General features: G+C 53.4%; 1 protein-coding gene across 1 annotated transcript; it reads left to right on the top strand.

Moving 5' to 3' along the window:
* Window positions 1-953: 953 nt before the first annotated feature.
* Window positions 954-4,519, top strand: DLX3 (distal-less homeobox 3). The gene is made up of 3 exons (XM_081576084.1): window positions 954-1,278; window positions 2,350-2,540; window positions 4,172-4,519. Exons 1-3 carry the CDS (start codon window positions 954-956, stop codon window positions 4,517-4,519), a joined length of 864 nt encoding a protein of 287 aa, XP_081432210.1.
* Window positions 4,520-19,966: the final 15,447 nt, after the last annotated feature.

Raw genomic sequence — 19,966 nt, 5'->3', positions numbered from 1 at the left:
GTGCACCTCCTCGAGCTTTCCTGGACCCAGTGATGACCTTTTTAGGCCCGAAGCACTTTTTTGCCTGATGGGCCCCTTCATTCATTAAAAACATTTTTTAAAGTTACATTTTGTGACTGCACTGCTGTAAAAACGATATATTAATATATATTCAAACTTTTTCTTTAACCTGATTTTTTTTCTTTTCTTCTAATTAAAAAAAGAAAAAACTAGAACATTTTCATGAGCCTGGGTCCTGCCACTTTGGGCATGTCTGTCTGCCCCTCATTTGCCCCACCACCCCACACACCTTGAACCACCTACCTCCACAGACACCCAGCGTGCAAATTACCCTCCTCTGTGGCACCTGAGCCCACTCTCCACTCACAGGCAGAGAGACAGACAGACGGACAGACCTGGGGACTCTTGCTGAGATACTCTTGTCCCACCCTTTCCTCCAGGAACACTGAGGGGTTATCTGGGATGGGGAAGGGATCCACAGGAGGAGGAACAGAGGGGTCTGTGTGAGTGTGTGTGTGAGAGAGAGAGTGTGTGTGTGACTGTGCGTGTGTGTGAGTGTGTGTGTGTTTGTGTGTTGAGTAACAACAAAGAATGAGAGAGAAACGAAAGAGCGCAGGAGCATGTTTTGCCTGGAAGGCAAGACTTGCAGCCAATCAGAGCGCTGGGGCCTCCCTCTGCGACTCCACTATTGAGTCTATAACCGGCTGGCCGGGCGGAGCTGGCAGCATTTGACTGTGGCTTGGGACGCGACGAGAGGCGCGCCGCGACCGCCCGAAGACCCGCGATGGTCTAAGCGCCCCTCGACCAACTCTCCCCAGAGACGCTGCCGGGAACCCTCCCCCCTCGCCCTCCGGACACACAACCCCGCCTCGTCTCCTCCGCCTCCCCGGAGCTCCTGCCCGCTTCGGCGTTCCGGCTGAGGCCAGCCCGGGGGTGGTGCGGCGCCCGCCAGGATGAGTGGCTCCTTCGATCGCAAGCTCAGCAGCATCCTCACCGATATCTCCAGCTCGCTCAGCTGCCATGCGGGTTCCAAGGACTCGCCCACCTTGCCCGAGTCTTCCGTCACTGACCTGGGCTACTACAGCGCTCCCCAGCACGACTACTACTCGGGCCAGCCCTATGGCCAGACCGTAAACCCCTACACCTACCACCACCAGTTCAATCTCAACGGGCTCGGAGGCACGGGCGCTTATTCGCCCAAGTCGGAATATACCTACGGAACCTCCTACCGGCAATATGGAGCCTACCGGGAGCAGCCGCTGCCGGCTCAGGACCCAGGTGAGGACCGCGGGTTCGCTGAGAGCGGGAGGCACTGGGAGGTTCCCGAGAGAGAGGAATTGGAGCCAAAATCTAGGGGGGCGTCCCGGCTAAGAAATGTACTGTCTGAAGTTAGAGACGGTGAGCTAGATGACCCTCAGAGTAGACGGACGACCTTCCAGTCCAGAAACTGGGTGCCTTTGGGGCGTGGTGCACGCGGGACGCCGCGGTAGGTCCCGGGTGAGGAGCCGGGTGAACGAGGCGGGGAAGGAGGGGGCCCTGGGCGGTCAGAGAGCCTCTGGATCCAGGTGCTTTCCCAGTATTTCAGCAAGCGGCTCTCCATCGGGCTGCAGAGGGCTCGGGGCAGGCGGCGGGCGCTGGGAGTTTGGATCTGGGCTGGGGAGAGGGAGACAGATGAGGGGGACACGGAGAGAGACCCCCTCAGAATTACGGAAACAGGGAGGGAAGCAGCAGTTGAGAGTGAAGAAACGGGGGGGGGGGAGAAAAATGGAGGTATAAAAATATGTTTTTATAAAATATAAAAATATTTTTATTTATAAACATAAAGTGGAGGCATAAAAATGGAGAGACAAAGTGAAAGAAAAGACAGAAGAAAGGAACTGAGGAAAGGGCGAAGGAAGGAAGGAAAAGGAAGTCTGATGCGTCCGCAACTTTTTCTGAAATCTAAAATTATTCTAAAAAGAAAAGGTTTAAAAAAAAAAAAAAAAGGAAGGGAGGGAGAACAGGAAAGAAAGAGCGAGAGAAGTGACCGACGGCGAGGTGCTTGTGAGAGGGCGGCGAGCAGGCGGGTGGCAGGGACTGAGGAGAGCGAGGCGGCGGCGGTGCGCGTCCAGGGGTGGCTGGCGCCGGGACCGGGGGAGCTAGGAGCCGGGGAGCGCAGCGTCGTGGGCGGCCGCCGGCCAGGCTGTGTGGCCGCAGCTCCCTCCCGGGGCGCCGGCGGCGGAGAGCGCCACCGGGAAGTCCCGGGAGGAGTCGGTGGGCCGAAGGGTGGGGGGGTCCCGCGGGGCTCCAGAGGGCGCCGGTGTCTCTGGCCGAGGCTGAGTCGCCCACCTCCTGGTGCGTTGCCCGCAGTGTCCGTGAAGGAGGAGCCGGAAGCTGAGGTGCGCATGGTGAACGGGAAGCCCAAGAAGGTCCGAAAGCCGCGCACGATCTACTCCAGCTACCAGTTGGCCGCCCTGCAGCGCCGCTTCCAGAAGGCCCAGTACCTGGCGCTGCCCGAGCGCGCGGAGCTGGCCGCGCAGCTGGGCCTCACGCAGACGCAGGTCAGTGGTGGGCAGTCGAAGGCCGTGAGGACTCGGTGGGGTCCTGCGGGACCCCGAGATACTCCAGGCACCGCTGAGCCTAGATGGCCTCATAAGTTGCCTGCAGGCCCTTGAAACCCTTGTCTGTGGGTAGAAGGACCCCCAGATCTCAAACTTGGTTGAAGTTTGTGCATTAGCACGTGTACAGGTGTGCATATTTGTGAATCGTGCGACTGAGTGTGGACTGAGTGTGTCTATCGGAAGGAGAGGTATCCTCCCTCTACCCCAGAATCCCCAGCTTCCACAGGCTCCCAGCACCGTTGGTCACTGCTAGGAGTCCGCATCATGCTCCCCACCACCCCACCCCACCACCCCACCCCACCACCCCACCCCACCACCCCACCCCACCACCCCAGGCTAGGCGTGTGTGTGAGGGGTGTACATACAGGTGTATTCATGTCTATTTGCACACAGGCTAATGGATCTGTGTACATGTGGGAAAACACACCTAAGGAGGAAGGCCTTTCAAGGGCCACTGTGTTTCTAGATGGACACATGTACTTGACCGGGCCCCGTGGTGAGTGTATGTACAAAAATGTGTGCTTGTATCAAAAGACTACATTCCTGCTCAGTACCCAAATGCTCCACCCCTTGTGTGCTTGGAGGCAAGAACAGAGATTCCCCACAAAGGGGGGTAGGGACTCAGAGGTGGGAGTCCCCCAGCCCCAGCCTGTCCCTAAAGCCCCCAGCAGCCTGTCACTGCTCAGGGGAGGAGTGGCAGACGCCTGGCTCCCTACAGGTGTTGACAGGCGGGCCTGGGTTGCGGCTGCGTGGGGCCTGGTCCGCCGGGAATCTGGGTCACCCGGTGAGGAGCTGATTCATTGTTTGTACCAGTCATGGGGTGGAGAGCGGCAGGGGGAGGGGGAGATACCCCAAGGGAAATTTGGGGAATTATGGCTCACCTGCTCCTGAGTCTCAGATCACCCCCATTAACCAGCCCTGAAGGGCTCCTGAGTGTGTGAACATGGGAGCTCATGTTTGCAGGGTGTTTATCTGGGTGTATCTGTGCCTGTGTGTATCTTGATAGACTGATGCCTCTGTGTGAAGTGGTGAGTGGGTATGTTCATGCACATGCAGATGCTTATGTGGGTGTGTATTTGTCTCTGTATATCTGTGCACCTTTGCTTATGGGTTTCTAATGTGAACAAAATGCTGCAAACTGCCTCCTCCCCTCTGGGCTGCCCTTTATTCAGTGCTTCCTATGTCAGTAGTATGGCTGGCTGCTTTGAGTTCTTTATCTGTCTTAACTTTTTTGAGCATTATAGTGAGGCTATGAGGTAGGGGACGCAAAATGCCAGCGTCCCCATTTTGCAGATGAGGACAGCAAGAACCAGAGAGGTCGGGTAACTTGCCCACGGTCACACACTTACTAAGTGGCAGAGCAGAATTTGGACCTAAGCCGCCAAAAGTTCCTAGCTGAAGTTTTATCCCCCATAGAAAAAGATGCTGGCCTGAAGGCAGGATGCCTGGATTTTGCCTGGGTCTTTTGTGACAGTGGGTTCTGGCCTAGCCCTCTCCAGACTGGCTTCCCCAATGGGTTTTCACTCAGTGTTCTAAGAAGCTAACTAGCTCCCCCTTTCTTCTTGGGGCAGGTGAAAATCTGGTTCCAGAACCGCCGTTCCAAATTCAAGAAGCTCTATAAGAATGGGGAGGTTCCCCTGGAGCACAGCCCCAACAACAGCGATTCCATGGCCTGCAACTCACCACCATCACCCGCCCTCTGGGACACCTCTTCCCATTCTACTCCAGCCCCTGCCCGCAGCCAGCTGCCCCCGCCACTCCCGTACAGTGCTTCCCCCAGCTACCTGGACGACCCCACCAACTCCTGGTACCATGCACAGAATCTGAGTGGACCCCACTTACAGCAGCAGCCGCCTCAACCAGCCACCCTGCACCATGCCTCCCCAGGGCCCCCGCCCAACCCTGGGGCTGTGTACTGAGCACCTACCCATCCTGAACCTCTCACGAAGGAACCCCGGGACCAGGCAGAAGGCGCCTCCGTCCTAGCTGACACTCAGGAATCATCGAGGAGCACAGGGGAGAGGACATCCCTTCCCCCTTCCCTTGCCCCTTCCTCCAGGGACCCAAGAGCTTCCAGAGGAAATTTACATGGACCAAGGATGCCCCCTGAACCTCCCACCCCCTGCCTAGACACTGGGGTGCCCCTCCAGATGTTTGGGCACTCCACTCCAGCTGGGACAGCTATTCCCCTTCTGTTCCAAGAGCCTGGATTGGCTTCGAATGGCTCATCACCTTCCAGATTCTAAATCTTAGTACTCGGTCCCCAGACTGGATTCCTTGGGTACTGGGGAGACTGTGGAGTATGCACAGGTCAGGCTTGGGCTGGGGCACCAGGCACTGTGGATCCCAGGACCTGCCAGGCCCAAGATCCTGCCCCAAGCCACCTGTGGCTGTCTCCTTCCTGAGCATCCCCTCTGCTAAAAAGACATCGGACCGTGAGACTGGGACTCAGGGTGGGAACCTCAGCGAGCCCTGCCCTGAACTTCTAGCCCTCATTTAAGATTTGAGGGTTACACCAAAGAAAAGCCCCAAGTAAGGGAAGCTTTTAATATTTGTGGCTTTAGAGAGAAGAATTCAAGGAGCACCTCGCCTCCCCCACTCTGGTCGAAGAGGAGGGGTGTGTCCCAGGCAGCCTTCCCAACCACCCATTTCTTCTCCCATGTACAGGACTTTGCACAACTTTGGTTTCAAAAGCTGTTGAAAAATAGGAAGACAAAGGGCATTGTTAACAGTTAGGACCGATCTCCCCTGCGTGGGCGTCTCTGCTCACCCCCGCGCCCCCACCCCACATCTTCCCACCTCTTCCTCTCCTCCAGTAAGCTGGCGCCAAACCCCAAATCTCCAAGGAGACACACCAGGAAAGACAAACCCTCAAACACCCCCTTTCCGGTGGCCTTGGAAACAGATTGTTCCCGCCAAGACAGAGAATGTCGGGTGAGGTGCACGGTGTTACAACTCGGTACCTTTAGGGGTGAAGGGGTGGCTGTCTGAAAGGCCGGTAGCACTGGCTCTTCCTGGCCCAGATGTCCCCCCAGAGCTAACTTTCCTCAACCCCTGATGTGGTCAAACGTCGAAGAAGAGGAGGGGTAGAAGACTGTAGCTATATATATAGTATGTATTTTTTTTAAAGCAACAGAGAGAAGCAGCCTCCTCCCTCCTGTGGTTTCCTATTTATGTGGCCCTTTCCTCCTGGACATACCTGCCTGTGTGCAGTGAGCTGAGAGAAACAGAGATGTGGGCTCCGGCTGGATCTGGGCTTGGTGGGAGGCGCAGGCGCGAGGAGAGACACGGTGGATCTCAGAGAGTCCCACCCCAGGGGGACGGGAACGAAGCCAGCTCCCACCTTCTCCCAGCCTTCTCGTTTCTGCTTTCTTATTGGACTCACCTTTATATATAACATTAATAAAAAAGAAGAAAATAACCACTGAGCTCTTTGAACTGGAGGCTAGAGGCTAGAGGCTAGAGGCTAGGGCTGGGAGTCAGGGAAGCGGTTTGGTGGGGAAGGACCTCTGAGGAGGGGCTCCTAAGGGATTCAGAGCCCTGGGGACCTACCGCTGGGGCTCTGAGCTCAAGTGCTGAGTTGGGCTTGGCCGGGGGGAACAGATGCTCCTGACCGCATGGCTGGCCCCACGGTCTGGGGAATGGAGGCTCCCAGCCCTTGGCCTCCCTAACTCCACTCTCCTTGGCGTCCCTTGTTGGTGTGATTTAGCAGCCCTCCACCGCTGCCGCTGCTGGGTCACCTCAGGGCTCACACACAGACATGCTTGCACACATGTGTAAACCCCCTGCCTCCATGCCCAGGCATTTCCTTACCACTCACCCTCCTGTCTGTCCCTTTCAGTCGGAGGTGAGGGCGAGGCCTTAGGCAGGGAGAACACCACAGCTCCGGCTGGCAGGGACCCCAGGCCATTGAGATCCAGGCTGGACCATGGAAACAGACAAGAGGGGTTCCACACTGACCTCAGGGAGCGCTTGGGCCCTGACTCACTGACGGCCTAGGCCAGCAGTGCCGCCCCCTCCTCTTCCAGCTGCCCAACTCCACGACTCTGGAGACGGAGAGCTGGAGGTGGCAGTAGGAACGGAAGTGTGCGTGAGCAAACATCTTGGCCCAGGTGGGAGACACAGATGGAATTCATGCACACGCTTGTGAAGCCACCTCTCACACATGTACCAAGACTCACATCTCTCTACCATCATGTATACATGGACTCATGTTGTCCTCTGAGGCCAGACACATAGACCTGAATGCACACCTGAGACACGTTAGCATCACACAAATATACGAACGATACACTCCAAGGGATACGCAGGTGCACACACACACACACACAGCAGAGGCAGCTCCCTGTACTGAAAAAAGTCTAGAACACCATCCAGCAGCCAGGGTGACCCAGCTCAGCCTGGAAACTCCCTGTCGGAATCTCAGTTTCTCACCTGTTCAATGGGAACAACAATCCCCACCCTTTCAGGCCTCTGGGGCGACTGTGAGCCACAAAGCAGAATAAGGATGAGGAAGCAGAACAGAAGGGCCCTGTGGAACAGCAAGACTCCAGAACCTGGGGACCTCCAGCCTCTACGTTACTCTTTGGCCTCTCAGAAAATAGGCCTCCCCTCCCCCTTGCCTGAGGGTGGCAGAAGGGAGGAGGGCCTCCACAGCCCATGGACGCCAGCCGGGCTGGCAAGGGTTAAGTGGCAGCTGCCAGGCGGGGCTGAGCTGAGCAGTTTGGGTTGAGGGCTGCGTGCAGGCAGGAGCAGCGAGGCGGCAGCCGGGCAGACTTGCTGGAGACACTGCATTTTATTAGGGCTGGGCTGCCAGCAAAGGGAGGGAGAGGGAAAAAAAGGGCAGAAAGAGAGAGGAAGGAAGGAGGGAGGCTGGGCGGGCAGGCTGGCTGGCGGGCTGCTGCGGGATGAAAGGATGTTGTAAGCTCCTAATTCCTCCCTGCTCATCCCTGCTCTGTCAGGCTGGATTAACTGCCCGGGTGACCTCCCTCAGGGTCAGCCCCACCCCTGACCTCCCCTTCCTCCTCTCCTCACCTCCAGGCCAAGCAGGTCACCCTCTTCACCAGCCTAGGGTGGGGCTTGGGGGGGCACGGGGACAGGGGCTTAGGTGGGGGACCTGGCAGAGTGCCTGGGTGGGGCGGCTGAGCCCATCTTCTGCCAGGTGCTTCTTGACTACACCCATTGCCTCATGACAACCTTCAGAGAAGAAGAGGGGGGCAAGGGAACCCCAGTCTGCCCTGAGGGTCACTGTTCTCCAAACCTTAGTAAGGGCTGGATTTGCTAAACCCAGATTCTGTGCCAGGCACGTTACATGTGATCCTCCAAACAGCCTGGGAGGTGGGTGGTATAGTGCCCATTTTTCAGATGGGGAAACAGGCTCATCTGAGAAGTCCAGTCTCTGTCAAGGTTACATAACCATGTGCATGTTCAGTTGCCCAGTCGTGTCCAACGCTTTGCAACCCCACGAATTATAGCCCACCAGGCTCCTCTGTCCATGGGATCTTCCAGGCAAGAATACTGGAGTGGGTTGCTATTTCTACTCCAAGAGATCTTCCTGAGCCAGGGATACATAACTAATACGTGGCGGTGCTGGGACTTGAACGTTGGTCTGTCTGGAGAATGGTTGCTTTTTGTGGGCTTTTCTGCAGCACGGTTTACTAGAATGCCCGGGGCAGGGTGTCAGAGAGCTGAGTAGCTCCGCCTATCCCAGCCCTCCAGCCCTCCTTCCTGGGTTCTTCCCTGGGAGAAGTGTAGGGGGAGGGGCTGGGCTTCTTCCCCAGGGCTGATCCTTGGAAAAGCTTGATGCTAGAGTCAGGAATGTGCACGCTGGAGTCAGCTGACCTGGGGTGAATCCTGCCTCCACTACTGACTGTGTGATCTTGAGCAAATCCTTTAACCTTTCTAAGCCTCAGTATTTTCATCTATAGCATAGGAATAATGCTACCTGCTTAGCAGGTAGTTGTTGAGAGGACTAAATGGATAGTGTATATAAAATGTTTCACAAGGTACGCAACACATAGTGAGTACTGCTCAGTATATCAAAGTTGCTGTTGACGATGGTGACAGGAAGATGGGACTTACTGCCCACCTTGACTCCTGCCCCATCCCACCCTCGATGCCACTGATTCAGACCCAGACCCCCTGACTGCACTCGCCACGTTGTTGATCGGTCCATTTCTAGGTGCACTCCAAAAAGGAGTAAGTCAACCAGTGTTTACTGAGTACCTGGTCTATTTCACACACTGCTCTCGGCACTGGTACCACAGATGACTGAAGCCTGGGTGAGAAGCTCCAGGGTCAGAAGCAGGGACTACCCTGGAGAGGCCCCAGCTGGGCAAACCTGACACAGCCAAGGAGATTGGGTGGGTTGTCAGAGGAAAGGGGTAGGGGCAGCTGGTAGTGGGTGGGAAGGAAACATGGGAAGGCTTCATGGGGGAGGTAGCATTTGAATTGTGCCTTGAAAAAAGGATGGCAGCATGAGAGGCAGAGATGGGAGTCTGGGAACATACTCCCTGGAGATCCCACCTGCGGAATAACTCCTCTCCCAGGACTCATGGGGCAAAAGGGAAGGAGGCTTGTGGGGAGCCTCGAGGGCTTCTTGAATTGGCTAGAGCTTGTGCTAAAGGGAGGGGTGGCATGGACCCAGAGAGTTCTTAACTACTTCCCTGGATGCCGAGCTCAGGGAAGGGTCAGGATCTGGCGGTTGCCAGCCCCTCAGACATGCTGGGAGCCACCCTGACTCTGAGAGCCTGGAGAAAGAAAACCCCTGCCCCTCTACTGGGAGGAGAGGGCTCCTGCCCTTCTCACTTGCAAAAATGGATGAGAAGGACGATCTCTACCCCTGTCTCTGAGGCCCCTCCCTTTAAGGGGTCCTGGATACTAGGGGGTCTTAGAGACTTCACCGCAATTCAGCCTCCACACACCAGCTGCCTCAGCAACACACCATTACTACCACCTACTCCCCAGGCCAGCGGAGCCTCCCACCTCTGCGGGAAAGGGGATTCCAGGCACTGAGACCCGACACTTGATGTGCAGCCTCCCCATCTAGGTGAGGGCTCTGGCTGGCTAAGTCAGGCTGAATTGCATCAACCAAGCCCGGAGGGGATGGCAGAGGAGGACTGGGGGAGAATGACGGGGGGAGGAGAAGGGAGAGCCTTCAGCCAGCACCCTGGCCTCTGTTTTTCCAGCTTTAATTGCAGCGTTAATCACCTTAATAAGCTGTTTACCAACCACCCAGCAGCCTGAGACTGGGAGATTTAGAAGCCAAAAAGTGCTTGGAGATGAGTTTCCTGAGCCCCAGGGAAGAGGGGCAGGAGGACAATGCTGAGGGGGCCTTGGTGGGGCTTGGGGCAGAGGGAGCAGATGTGGGGCTGGCAGAGAAGGCTGGGGTCAGGGAGTCAGGAAGGCCAGCCTCCAGCTCTTTGCAGGGGCCCAGACCCTCTGCCCCAGAAGCCCTTGAGTCAGTCCTCAGGGAAACCTTCCCAGACCTTCAGCCCAGGTCCCCAGCCCCCGTCTTTCTCCTCTGTCACTCAGCCTACTAGTCACTGCTAACTGGATGACTCTTCTCTTTCCAGGCCCCCAGTCCTAGCTCTGTGGAGGCAGAACCTGTGTCTCACCTTTACCGTCTTGTCCCCAGCTCAGAGCACTGGGCAGGGACCACATGGAGAATTCTTGTTCACCCTGGGGAGGGTTGCTGAGCTGCAAAGCAGGGGCCGTGGGAAGTCTTTCATATCAAGGTCTCTGGGGGCAGAGCTTTGAACTGGGACATAAAGCATGAGGACAGGGGCTTGGGTATGTTCACTCTGTGCGCATCGTGCTGGCTGGAGAGCAGGATTTCAGTGGACATCAACTATCCAGGTGAATATGTGAAGCCTGCTCTTGGGATCCCTCATACAATCCCTCCCACTCCCATTAGATGAGGGATTGTGGGGCTGAGGGGGGAATGATAACTGCCTCCCTCTCTTGGCTGTTGAGGGCCAACCAGACAATGAGAGGAATACCCAGCACCCAATCACTAGCTGCTTGGTGAGCAATGCAGGAGCTAACAGTGCCTGCAGCCTCAATGGTCATTATCGCATCTACTCGTCCGTCGGGAAGTGTCTCCAGAGAGGCTGTATGACTTGCCCAAAATCACATAGCAAAGGAGGGGCAGTGAATTTAGGAGACCTCCTGGCAAAGGAGAGACTTTGGGATTGGTCTGTTGAGCCCCAAGGTGGGCTGTCTGAGAGAAGGAGTGACTTAGGAATCTAGGGCAGCTAGGATAGACACCCTGACAGGAGGCAAAGCTGGGGAGGGGGCTGAGAAGGGGAGGGGCCTCAAGGCCCAAATTCCTGGGTTGTCTCCTGGAGCAAATGGGAGCAGGACTGGCAGTGTCGCTGAGTAAGCAGCGACCAGAAATTTCACACTCTGGAGGATTAGCTGGGACAGGGAAGGGGGTGTCCCCCCACCCCAGGCAGTTCAGCTTATACCTGGCAAATTGGCGGCAGCAGCATCGTGCCCTTCCTTGCACACTGAGGGCACCTGGCCACATCCTGCAACACTTGTGGCATTGTCCCACACCTACCCCTGGGACCAGTCAGGCCTGCCCTGAGTTCAGGAATCCCCAGTGGTGTTGGGTGGTGGGGAGTGGTGCCATGCCTTCAGCTAAGAGAGGGCAAGGGGAAGCTGAGAAGAGCAAGAAGCCACATGAAGCAGGAGTTTGGCTGGTGAGGAAGGAAGTCTCTCAAGTGCAGATTCAGATCCTCCCAAGATCAGGCAGTGAAGATGGTAATGGAGCACCTACTGTGCACAAAGCTTGTGCCAGGAGCTTTCACAAGCACAGTCTCATTTAATCTTCTCAGCTGCCTGGCAAAGGCAGTGCCATTATTATCCCACTTCCCAGGTGAGAAAACAGACTCAAGAGGTTCAACACTTTCCCCTAAAGGCCTCCAGTGAATGTGTTTCAGAGTTCAGCCTTCTGAATCCCTGGCCTGTGGCCCTCTCACCATCCCGTGGCCTCTAAGACTGAAATGGAGAGAAGGTAGGGAGGATGCCAGGCTTAGCTTTCCCCCTTGTTCCCAGATCAGCTCTGTGTCCTTAGAGATACCAGTGTGTCCTACCAGAGTAGGACACATGTGCAAACACCCAGGCACATGTATGCACATTTCTGAGTGCTAACCCTGACTTTGACATTTACTGTGTATCTTCAGCTAAGTCATTTGCCCTCACTGAGGTTCATTTTCCTCATGTGTAAAAATGGAGCTAAGCATATGTAACTTTCAGGGTTCCTGAGGAAATTAAATAACACTTAACACAAAGCTTGGCACAGTGATGGAGCTCAACAAACTATACTGTCAGTTCTAGATGAAACCAGTCTGTGCGCAGTTAGGACACTCCTCAGTTGACCTTGAGAGTTCTAGGTGCCCTCAATGGGCCCAAAGTTTACCCTTTCGCCTAAGGAGGGGAGTTCTCATATATACAATTCCTCCCTCTACTTGGAAAGTCCTTTCTTGATTCCAACCTAAGTCTGCCATGCTTCAGATGTAATGGAAGGACAGCCACCCAGGACAGAGCCATGTGCTGGGCCTTAGTCCCAACAGAAGGGAAGAGGGCGGAGTTTAATACAGGCACACCTTGTTTTGTTGTACCTCATTTTATTACACTTTACAGATACTGCAATTTTTTTTTTTTACAAATTGAAGAGTCATGGCAACCTCAGGTTGAGCAAGTCTATTAGCACCATTTTTCCAACAGTATTATTTTTTAATTAAGGTATGTGTATCTTTTTAGACATAATGCTATTGTACACTTAATAGACTACCGTATAGTGTGAACAACTAATACAGTGTAAACATAACTTTTCTATGCACTGGGAAACCAAAAAATTTGTGTGACTCACTTTATTGCAATATCCATTTTTATTGTGGTGGACTAGAACCAAACCCAAAATATCTCAGAGGTATGCCTGTATCTTTTAGTTACTAATCAGCTAAAGAGCTGCTTCTTCACATCTATATACTTACAGTATTTCATTAATTTGTGTTTCCAATAACAGGAATATATTTCCTTATTTATTGCAAGACTAGAGAACAGCATCCTATATTTATCTTATATCCAGGCACTATACCAAAATTTTCCTACTTCTGGAATATTTTCCCCCTAAGGTCTCTTACTTTCTAGGTATATGCTCAGATATCAGTAAAGGGGGGAGTGCTTCCCCGGGGGGGGTGCTTCCCCAGTGGCTCAGTGGTAAAGAATCTGCCTGCAATGCAGGAGACACGGGAAACCCGGGTTCGATCCCTGGGTTGAGAAGATCCCCTGGAGAAGGGCATGGCAACCCACTCCACTATTCTTGCTTGGAGAATCCCATGGACAGAGGAGCCTGGCAGGCTACCAGGAGTCTGTGGGGTTGCAAACAATTGGACACGACTGAAGTGACTTGGCACACACGCACATCAGTAAAAGAAATCTCTTTCTTTTTCTTTGCTTTTTTGTCTAGCAGGAGGAATTCTGGGGTTACAGTAGAGGCAATCATTCATGAATGAAGAAGTCAGGAACCTCAGCTGCCTCTGCATGGACTCTGGCCCAGGCAGGTTCTGGATAATCTCACTTTCAGATACCTTCCCATCTGGGATACTCAGAAGGCTGTCCTGGAAACACAGTTGGAAGTCCTCACTCCTTCCAAACAGTAAATGCTGGAGAGGGTGTGGAGGAAAGGGAAATCTCTTGCACTGTTGGTGGGAATGTAAATTGATACAGCCACTATGGAGAACAGCATGGAGACCCCTTTAAAAACTGGGAATAAAATGAACTACCATATGACCCAGCAGTCCCACTACTAGGATTATGCTGAGAAAACCATAATTCAAAAAGACACACGTACTCCAATGTTCATTGCAGCACTCTTTACAATAGCCAGGACATGGAAACAACCTAGATGTCCACTGACAGATGAATGGATAAAGAAGTTGTGGTACATATATACAATGGAATATTACTTGGCCATAAAAAGAAATGAATGTGGGTCAGTTGAGTTGAGGTCAATAAGCCTAGAGCCTGTTATAGGGAATGAAGCAAGTCAGAAAGAGAAAAATATCATGTTAATGCATATATATGGAATCCAGAAAAATGGTACTGATGAAACTATTTGCAAGGAATAGAGACAGACATAGAGCACAAACTTGGGGACACAGTGGGGGAAGGAGAGGGTGGGACGAATTGAAAGAGTAGCATTGACATATATACACTACCATGTGTAAAAGAGTTAGTGAGAAGCTGCTATATAACCTAAGGAGCCCAGCCTGGCCCTCTGTGATGCCCTAGAGAGGTGGGATGGCAGGGGTGGGGGGGAGGCTCAAGAGGGAGGGGATATATATATATATATATATATATGACTGATTTGTACTGTTGTATGGCAGAAACCAATACAACATTGTAAGGCAATTATCCTCCAAATAAAAAAGAAAGAAGTCCTTACCCTTTAGCCAAGGTCCTGCACAACTCCCTCCCCTCCACATAAAGCAGCTCTGTCAGCCCACCACTCTCACCATGGGGGTGTTTCGGGAAGACAGTCCGTCTGGGGGTCTGCTCACAGGTGGAGACCAGCAGAGAAACAGGGATAACTGGACAAGATCCCTCAGGGACAGAGACAGAAAAGGTTTTTCTTGCTTGGCAGTTAGAGATAATACAACTAATCCTTGCTGAATCCCGATCGTATTTAGAGGCTGTTGTGTTTTAACTCATTTAGTTCTCACCATCCTAAGAAGCACAGGCTATTAATTATTACCTTCATTTTCCTGATGAGGAAGGTGAGGTACAGAGAGGTTAGGAAACATGCCCAAATTATACAATGTTATAAACCAATGTTATCTCAATTAAAAAAGAAAAGAAGAAAGGAACTTGCCTATGGTCATCGAGCTGGACTTGAACTTGGGCATCTGGCTCTTTATTTTTTTGTGTTCCTGGGGATGACTATACTCTTCACCATTATGTGGTAAGTTGGTAGGTCAGAGGAGAACTGAGGCAAAGGAATAGGTCACGGTATATCCTGGCACACCTGGTGTATTTCATAACACATTAGGGTGGGCTCTCTCTGTCTCCATGACCTTCTGAGATATCATTCTGCTCATTATCCCCACTGCACAGGTGAGGAAATAAAGATCTAGGAGGTAAAGTGACTTGCCCAGAGCCTTTCAGCTGAGTGTCTGCATTCCAGGGACTCCATGAAGTCCCTCTGGACGAGGAAACACATTTTATTTTCCAAGGGGCCAGGGGAAATAATTCATATTATTTAGATGGGGCTGCCAAGGGGCTGGCAGTGGGAGGCAGTTGAAAGCAGGGATGAGTCCCAGGACAGATTCAGGCTTTGGGAGAGAGGAGGGAGGACTTGAGGACGTCACCAGGGGTGGGAGCAGCCTCCACCAGTGGGTCCAGCTGATCCCGTGGGCTTGGGGAATGTGACAGGAGCCCAGCAGAGGCATGTCAGCAGCCTCCCGCAGTCTGGCTTCCCCCAGGATCTGTTGGAGCAAAGAATTCCCAGTGGCTTCAGGGCTGGGAGGAGGAGTCTGCAGCAGGCCCCAGCTTGCAGGGGCAGAGAAAGCAGCTCCTGGGGCCAATCTGAAGGAGTGGTCTGGTGGCTCTGTGGCAGACATGGTGGGCAGTGGGAGGGGTAGGAGACTGGGCAAGGGTCTCACGGCCCTATCCATACCTAGTCCTGGCCTGCCATCCCAAAGAGAGCGGGAGCACCAGGCCTGGGGAAGGGGGGGATCCAGCAGAGAAAGGAAGCCCTGAAGGGGAAGCCCCTCAGTTGGAGAGGGGAGGCCGGTGCCCTGCTCTCTGGCAACCTCCAGTCTGAGGAAGGAGCACGGGTCCTGACACGTCAGGTGAAACAGGCCAGAGAACACGATCACAGGGACGGGCTGCCAGGCCCGAGGGGACTGCAGAGCAGGGTCCCCCCAAGCAGCCTCATGATCGGAGTGGGATTATTGAGATGTCATGCTCCTGGCCTCACGATTTGGCCTGTCTGTTATTCATCAGCTTGAAGTGGGGAGGGGGAGAGGATGGGGGGGGCTAAAGGCCAGAGTGGAAGTCCTCAGGCCTGCCAAAGATCTGACCCAAAACTCATCTCAACTCTTGAAAGGGCACGGTTCAGATGAAGCTCAGACGAATATATTCCACATATATTCCACACAAAGTGGAAATGAAGTAATCTCTCCATTTGGGGGCCAGAGAGGCTGAAGGCCTGGCTCTGTGAGAGTTTCTGTCCTCCAGAAACCTTGATGTTTGGAGGAGTTTGAGGCCAACTCCTTTCCCTTCCTGGGCTGGCAGACACATCCCCCGGGCTGCCAGTGGGGCTGAGGACCTTAGAGATGAGACGTCAAGCTGCGGGGGTTGAAAAGGCATCCAGTCTTGAGGGAAAAGCAAAGCCCTGTACTCTGGGAGCTTCCAGTCTGATAGAAGACACAGGCTGCGCTGTAGTGCCCCAGACTGGGGTGGAAAGTGGTGGTGGACACACATCAACCCCTTACACACACACACACACACATACATACACACAGAGATTTAGGAAGGGAAATTATCTAAGCTTCAGAGGGGGTGTGTAACTTGTCCAAGGTTGCACAGCAAGGCGAAACCGAGCGGTGCTTTCCTCACCACCCTGTGACCCCTGCAACCCCTCCTCGAGTTGCTGTCAGGGCCAGGGCACAGAAGGCTCAGTGGGGCCATCCGAGAGGACAGACTTTGGGTTCCTGTGCCAGGGCTGGAATCTGTGGCTACATCTCAGAGCCACCAGATGTGCCAGGAATGGCTGGGACGGGAGCTCTGGCTAGAGCTCAGGAAGGGAAGCAGGCAAGGCTTCAGGGAACAAAGCAAATAAACTCATAGTCAAATTATCAGGTTCTGTGGCCATTCAGTCTCCCTCACCAACAGCTTACCAGGGAAATATTCCCAGAAAATAGATGAACAGCCAGGAAAAGGAGATGGGAATGAGAAGTGAATGGGAGAAGCTCACACACAGGGAAGCTAGTCTGTGTATTTCTGGGGATGTTTGAGTCTATTTCCGCATATGTTTAAGTCCCTGGGCATTTCCTTCTTGGTTCATCCTTCTGTGTCATACTTCTCCATGAGTATGCAACCTGGAGTGTACTTCTCCAAATATGTCCACGTACAACCGTGGAAGGCTCACATGTGTCTCGTGTGAGGTTCTGCTCACTCCATGTGCACCGATGTGTCCACCTATCTGTGCATGCACTTTGTTGTGTGGCAGTTTGTGCACTTATGATGACCCCATGCCTGGGTCCTTACATCTGTCTGTCTCCGTGCATTTGTCTGGGGCTTTTGTACTTTGAGGTTTAGGGTAGAAGAAACTTTAATTCCTTGCTTTTAAGCAATCTGAGCTGGCCAGGGAAGGGGGAAGGGGAGGCATGAAGAGGCAGCCACTTTTCTCTCTGCAACTTTTTTCATCTTGGAAGAGGAGAGACAGCAGTCGCCCAGGGACTTGCTGACAGAATTTCTCCCTGGCTGCCCCAGGTCCAACAGCAATGCTACTCGGAGAAAGGGTGGGGGGAAAGCACTAGAGAGGGGAGACTAGAACTGAAGGGCCCCTCCTCTTCACCCCTCCCTGACCTGGGAGAAGCCAGGAGATGGATGGGAGAGAGGGGAAGATATGAAAGAGAAATACTTTGGGGTCAGTGAATTTTTCTATACCACCCTAATTGTTAAAACATTACTCATCTCTTGGAACAGAGGATTCCAGGTGAAGGAGGACCCTAGACCCTTCAAAACCAGGGGTTAGAGGAGTTTTTGCAGAGGCCTGAAGCCCATCCCCACACACTGGTCTTGGTCACTGCCTCCCCGCTACCTTCCTTGCCAGCCCCCTCTTGGCATCATCACCTTCCCCCAGGCCAAATAGCTCTGGCAAGGAAAGGGTTATCCCAGGTGAAAATTGGGGGTGGGAAACACCTGCAAGATGCTTTTCTGAAGGAATAAGCTTCAGTGGCCCCAAGGACAGAAAGCTGAGAGGAGACAATGGCAAGAGCTGAGGTTAGACTCCAGGCACAGCTAGAAAGCTGATTATCAGATCAGGGGAGGAGAAAGAGGGGTGTATCGTTACCTGCTTGGAAGCAAGATTTGTCCCCTCTGTCCTTTCCCCTCTCTACTGACATCCCTTATACATTCTGGGGGAAGTCCTTGATCTCTAAGGCCCCATCTACACAAGCCTCAGCTACCCGGATAACATTCCATTGACTCTGGATACAATCCCAGAGGCAAGTTCAGGCATCCAAACCCAAGTGAGGTTTGGAGCTGAGTAATCAGCTGCTAGGGCTATGCAGACTTTTTGTCGGGGGAACAACCAGCTCCCCACCCCCATCTTGCTGGGCAGATCTGGGGGTGGGGGAGGGGCAGTCTGTCACTCTGTCTTCCCAGCCCCCTCCCACCGACACAAGCTCCCTCTTCCCACCTGCAAGTAATTTGGCCAATGGGAGGGCAGTTCAGATGGCAGTGTGGAATCCCTCTAGATCTGTGTATGCTTGGTGGGGAGGGGGCTAACTCCTTTTCCCCCAGACCCCGCGTGCCCTTTTTCTCTTCACAGCAGCAAATTACTTGTAATTATCTCACATTGAAAGCCTTCAGGAGCTGCTCCCAAAATTGCTTTAATTGAATTAATTGAATCTCATTTTGTTGGGGGAGAGATGGGGAACATGTCTTAAAATAGCCTTGGGGGAGAGGGAAGAACAGCCCCAAGTCAGTTTTATTGTGGCTGAGACCCATGCAACTGCGAGAGTGAGCTCTAGGCACAGCTGCTGGCACTTCTACATTTAGGACCGTGCCTGTGCCCGGCTCTCAGAGGTGCTGATCCAGGATGCGTGGAGTTCTCTTGTCTTCAGCCTCCTTTCTCCTGCCTGCTCTGAATGGATGGCAGTGGCAGTATGAACTCAGCCTCACTGTGACCCCTCCTCTTCAATACATACAGCAGCTATAAACACCATTTATTATTAATGAGTGCTTACTATGTTCCAGGCACCATGTCAAACATGTTACAAGCACTATCTCTTTTCAACATCACAACCACACTGGGAAGCAGGTCCTATTAAAGTTCCCATCTTGGGGGAAGGAAAAGGAGGCTGAAAGAGAGGTTAAGCAACTTTCCAAGAGTCACACAGCAGAGCAGGACTCTTTGGAGGCCAAAACTCCAGTTCTAAACCATTCTATAGTGTTCCCCCTCCCTTAATGACCCAATTTTCCCAGAAAGGTGTCTGCACAGAAAGGAACCGCAGGCTCCCTTCCTGCAGCTCCAATGGTTTGTGGGAAGGGAAGGGGGTGCCTCTCCCACTGGGGTCCACTCCCATCAGCTGTTAGGAGCCCAGGGAAACTGGACCAGCTCCTAAATGGACAAGGATTCTTGTTTCCGCTGGAAAGGGAGGGGGGCGCTGTCAGCTCAGCTGGCCTCTGGCTGGAAGAGTAATTATACTCCTGCTACTTGACTTTACAACTTAGGCTGTTGTTTTAACGATGCGACTCTTGTTGGGCTGTCCAATTAATCTCGCCTTTGGAGGCTTTCCGAGATGGGGCGGTAGATCTTATCTCAGGTCTGTGGAAAGAAGAGTGCAGCAACGTGCTGTGGGAGGGAACAGCTGCCCTAAGGACCTGTGGCCTCAGTGAAGACCCAGAGGAGGAACCTGGGGCTGGGGCCACCGAAAGCCAGTGGAAATTGGGGTTGGTGGCCGGGGGCAGGAGATGGTGTCAATGGGGAGGAAGCAGGTGTCTCTTCTCCTGGCATCCTCATTCCTCCCTGCATTCCTCCCTGCTCCTGGACCTTGGCTTTGGTCCACCCTGTGCCATCTGCCACCCCCCAGAAGACCACTCCATGTATGTTTTGAGGAGTAGGGGGTGACCCCTCAGGGCCTCAGAGGGGTTGACTGCAGGCCTCCTGAATTGGGGGGGGCTCCCACTGCCTCCCCTACATAATACTCCAACTTGGACTTGTCTCTAGCTAGTCTGGGTTGGTATGAAGTGCCTGGGTGGGCTTTCCAGTTTGCTAGGGAACAGGTTTACGTAGTAAGAGGGAAGTCTGACTTGGGAGCTTCTAGCCTGGGATTGGAGGTCCCTCCTCCAAGGCCTCGGGCCAGGCTGGACTGGAGTCCCTGAATAATTTGCCACTCCCTGTCTTCAATCCCCCTGCTAGAGAGATAGAGAAAAAGAGAGAGAGAGAGAGAGAGAGAGAGAGAGAGAGAGAGAGTACCGTAGTATACACAGGTGTACTCACTCCTCACTGTCCCCTGTACTTCCCTAGCCTGGCACTTACCACACAAGTGGCTGGTCATTCTCTAGCTCCCTGTTAGCCCACAGGGTCTGCCTCAGTCACCTTGATATCCCTAGGACCTAACACA

Source organism: Giraffa tippelskirchi, chromosome 3 (assembly GCF_054371585.1).
Source record: "Giraffa tippelskirchi isolate mGirTip1 chromosome 3, T2T-mGirTip1v1.2.pri, whole genome shotgun sequence".
Taxonomy (NCBI): Eukaryota; Metazoa; Chordata; class Mammalia; order Artiodactyla; family Giraffidae; genus Giraffa; species Giraffa tippelskirchi.
The sequence above is the reverse complement of the archived record's forward strand: the minus strand, read 5'-3'. Positions and strand labels throughout refer to the sequence as shown.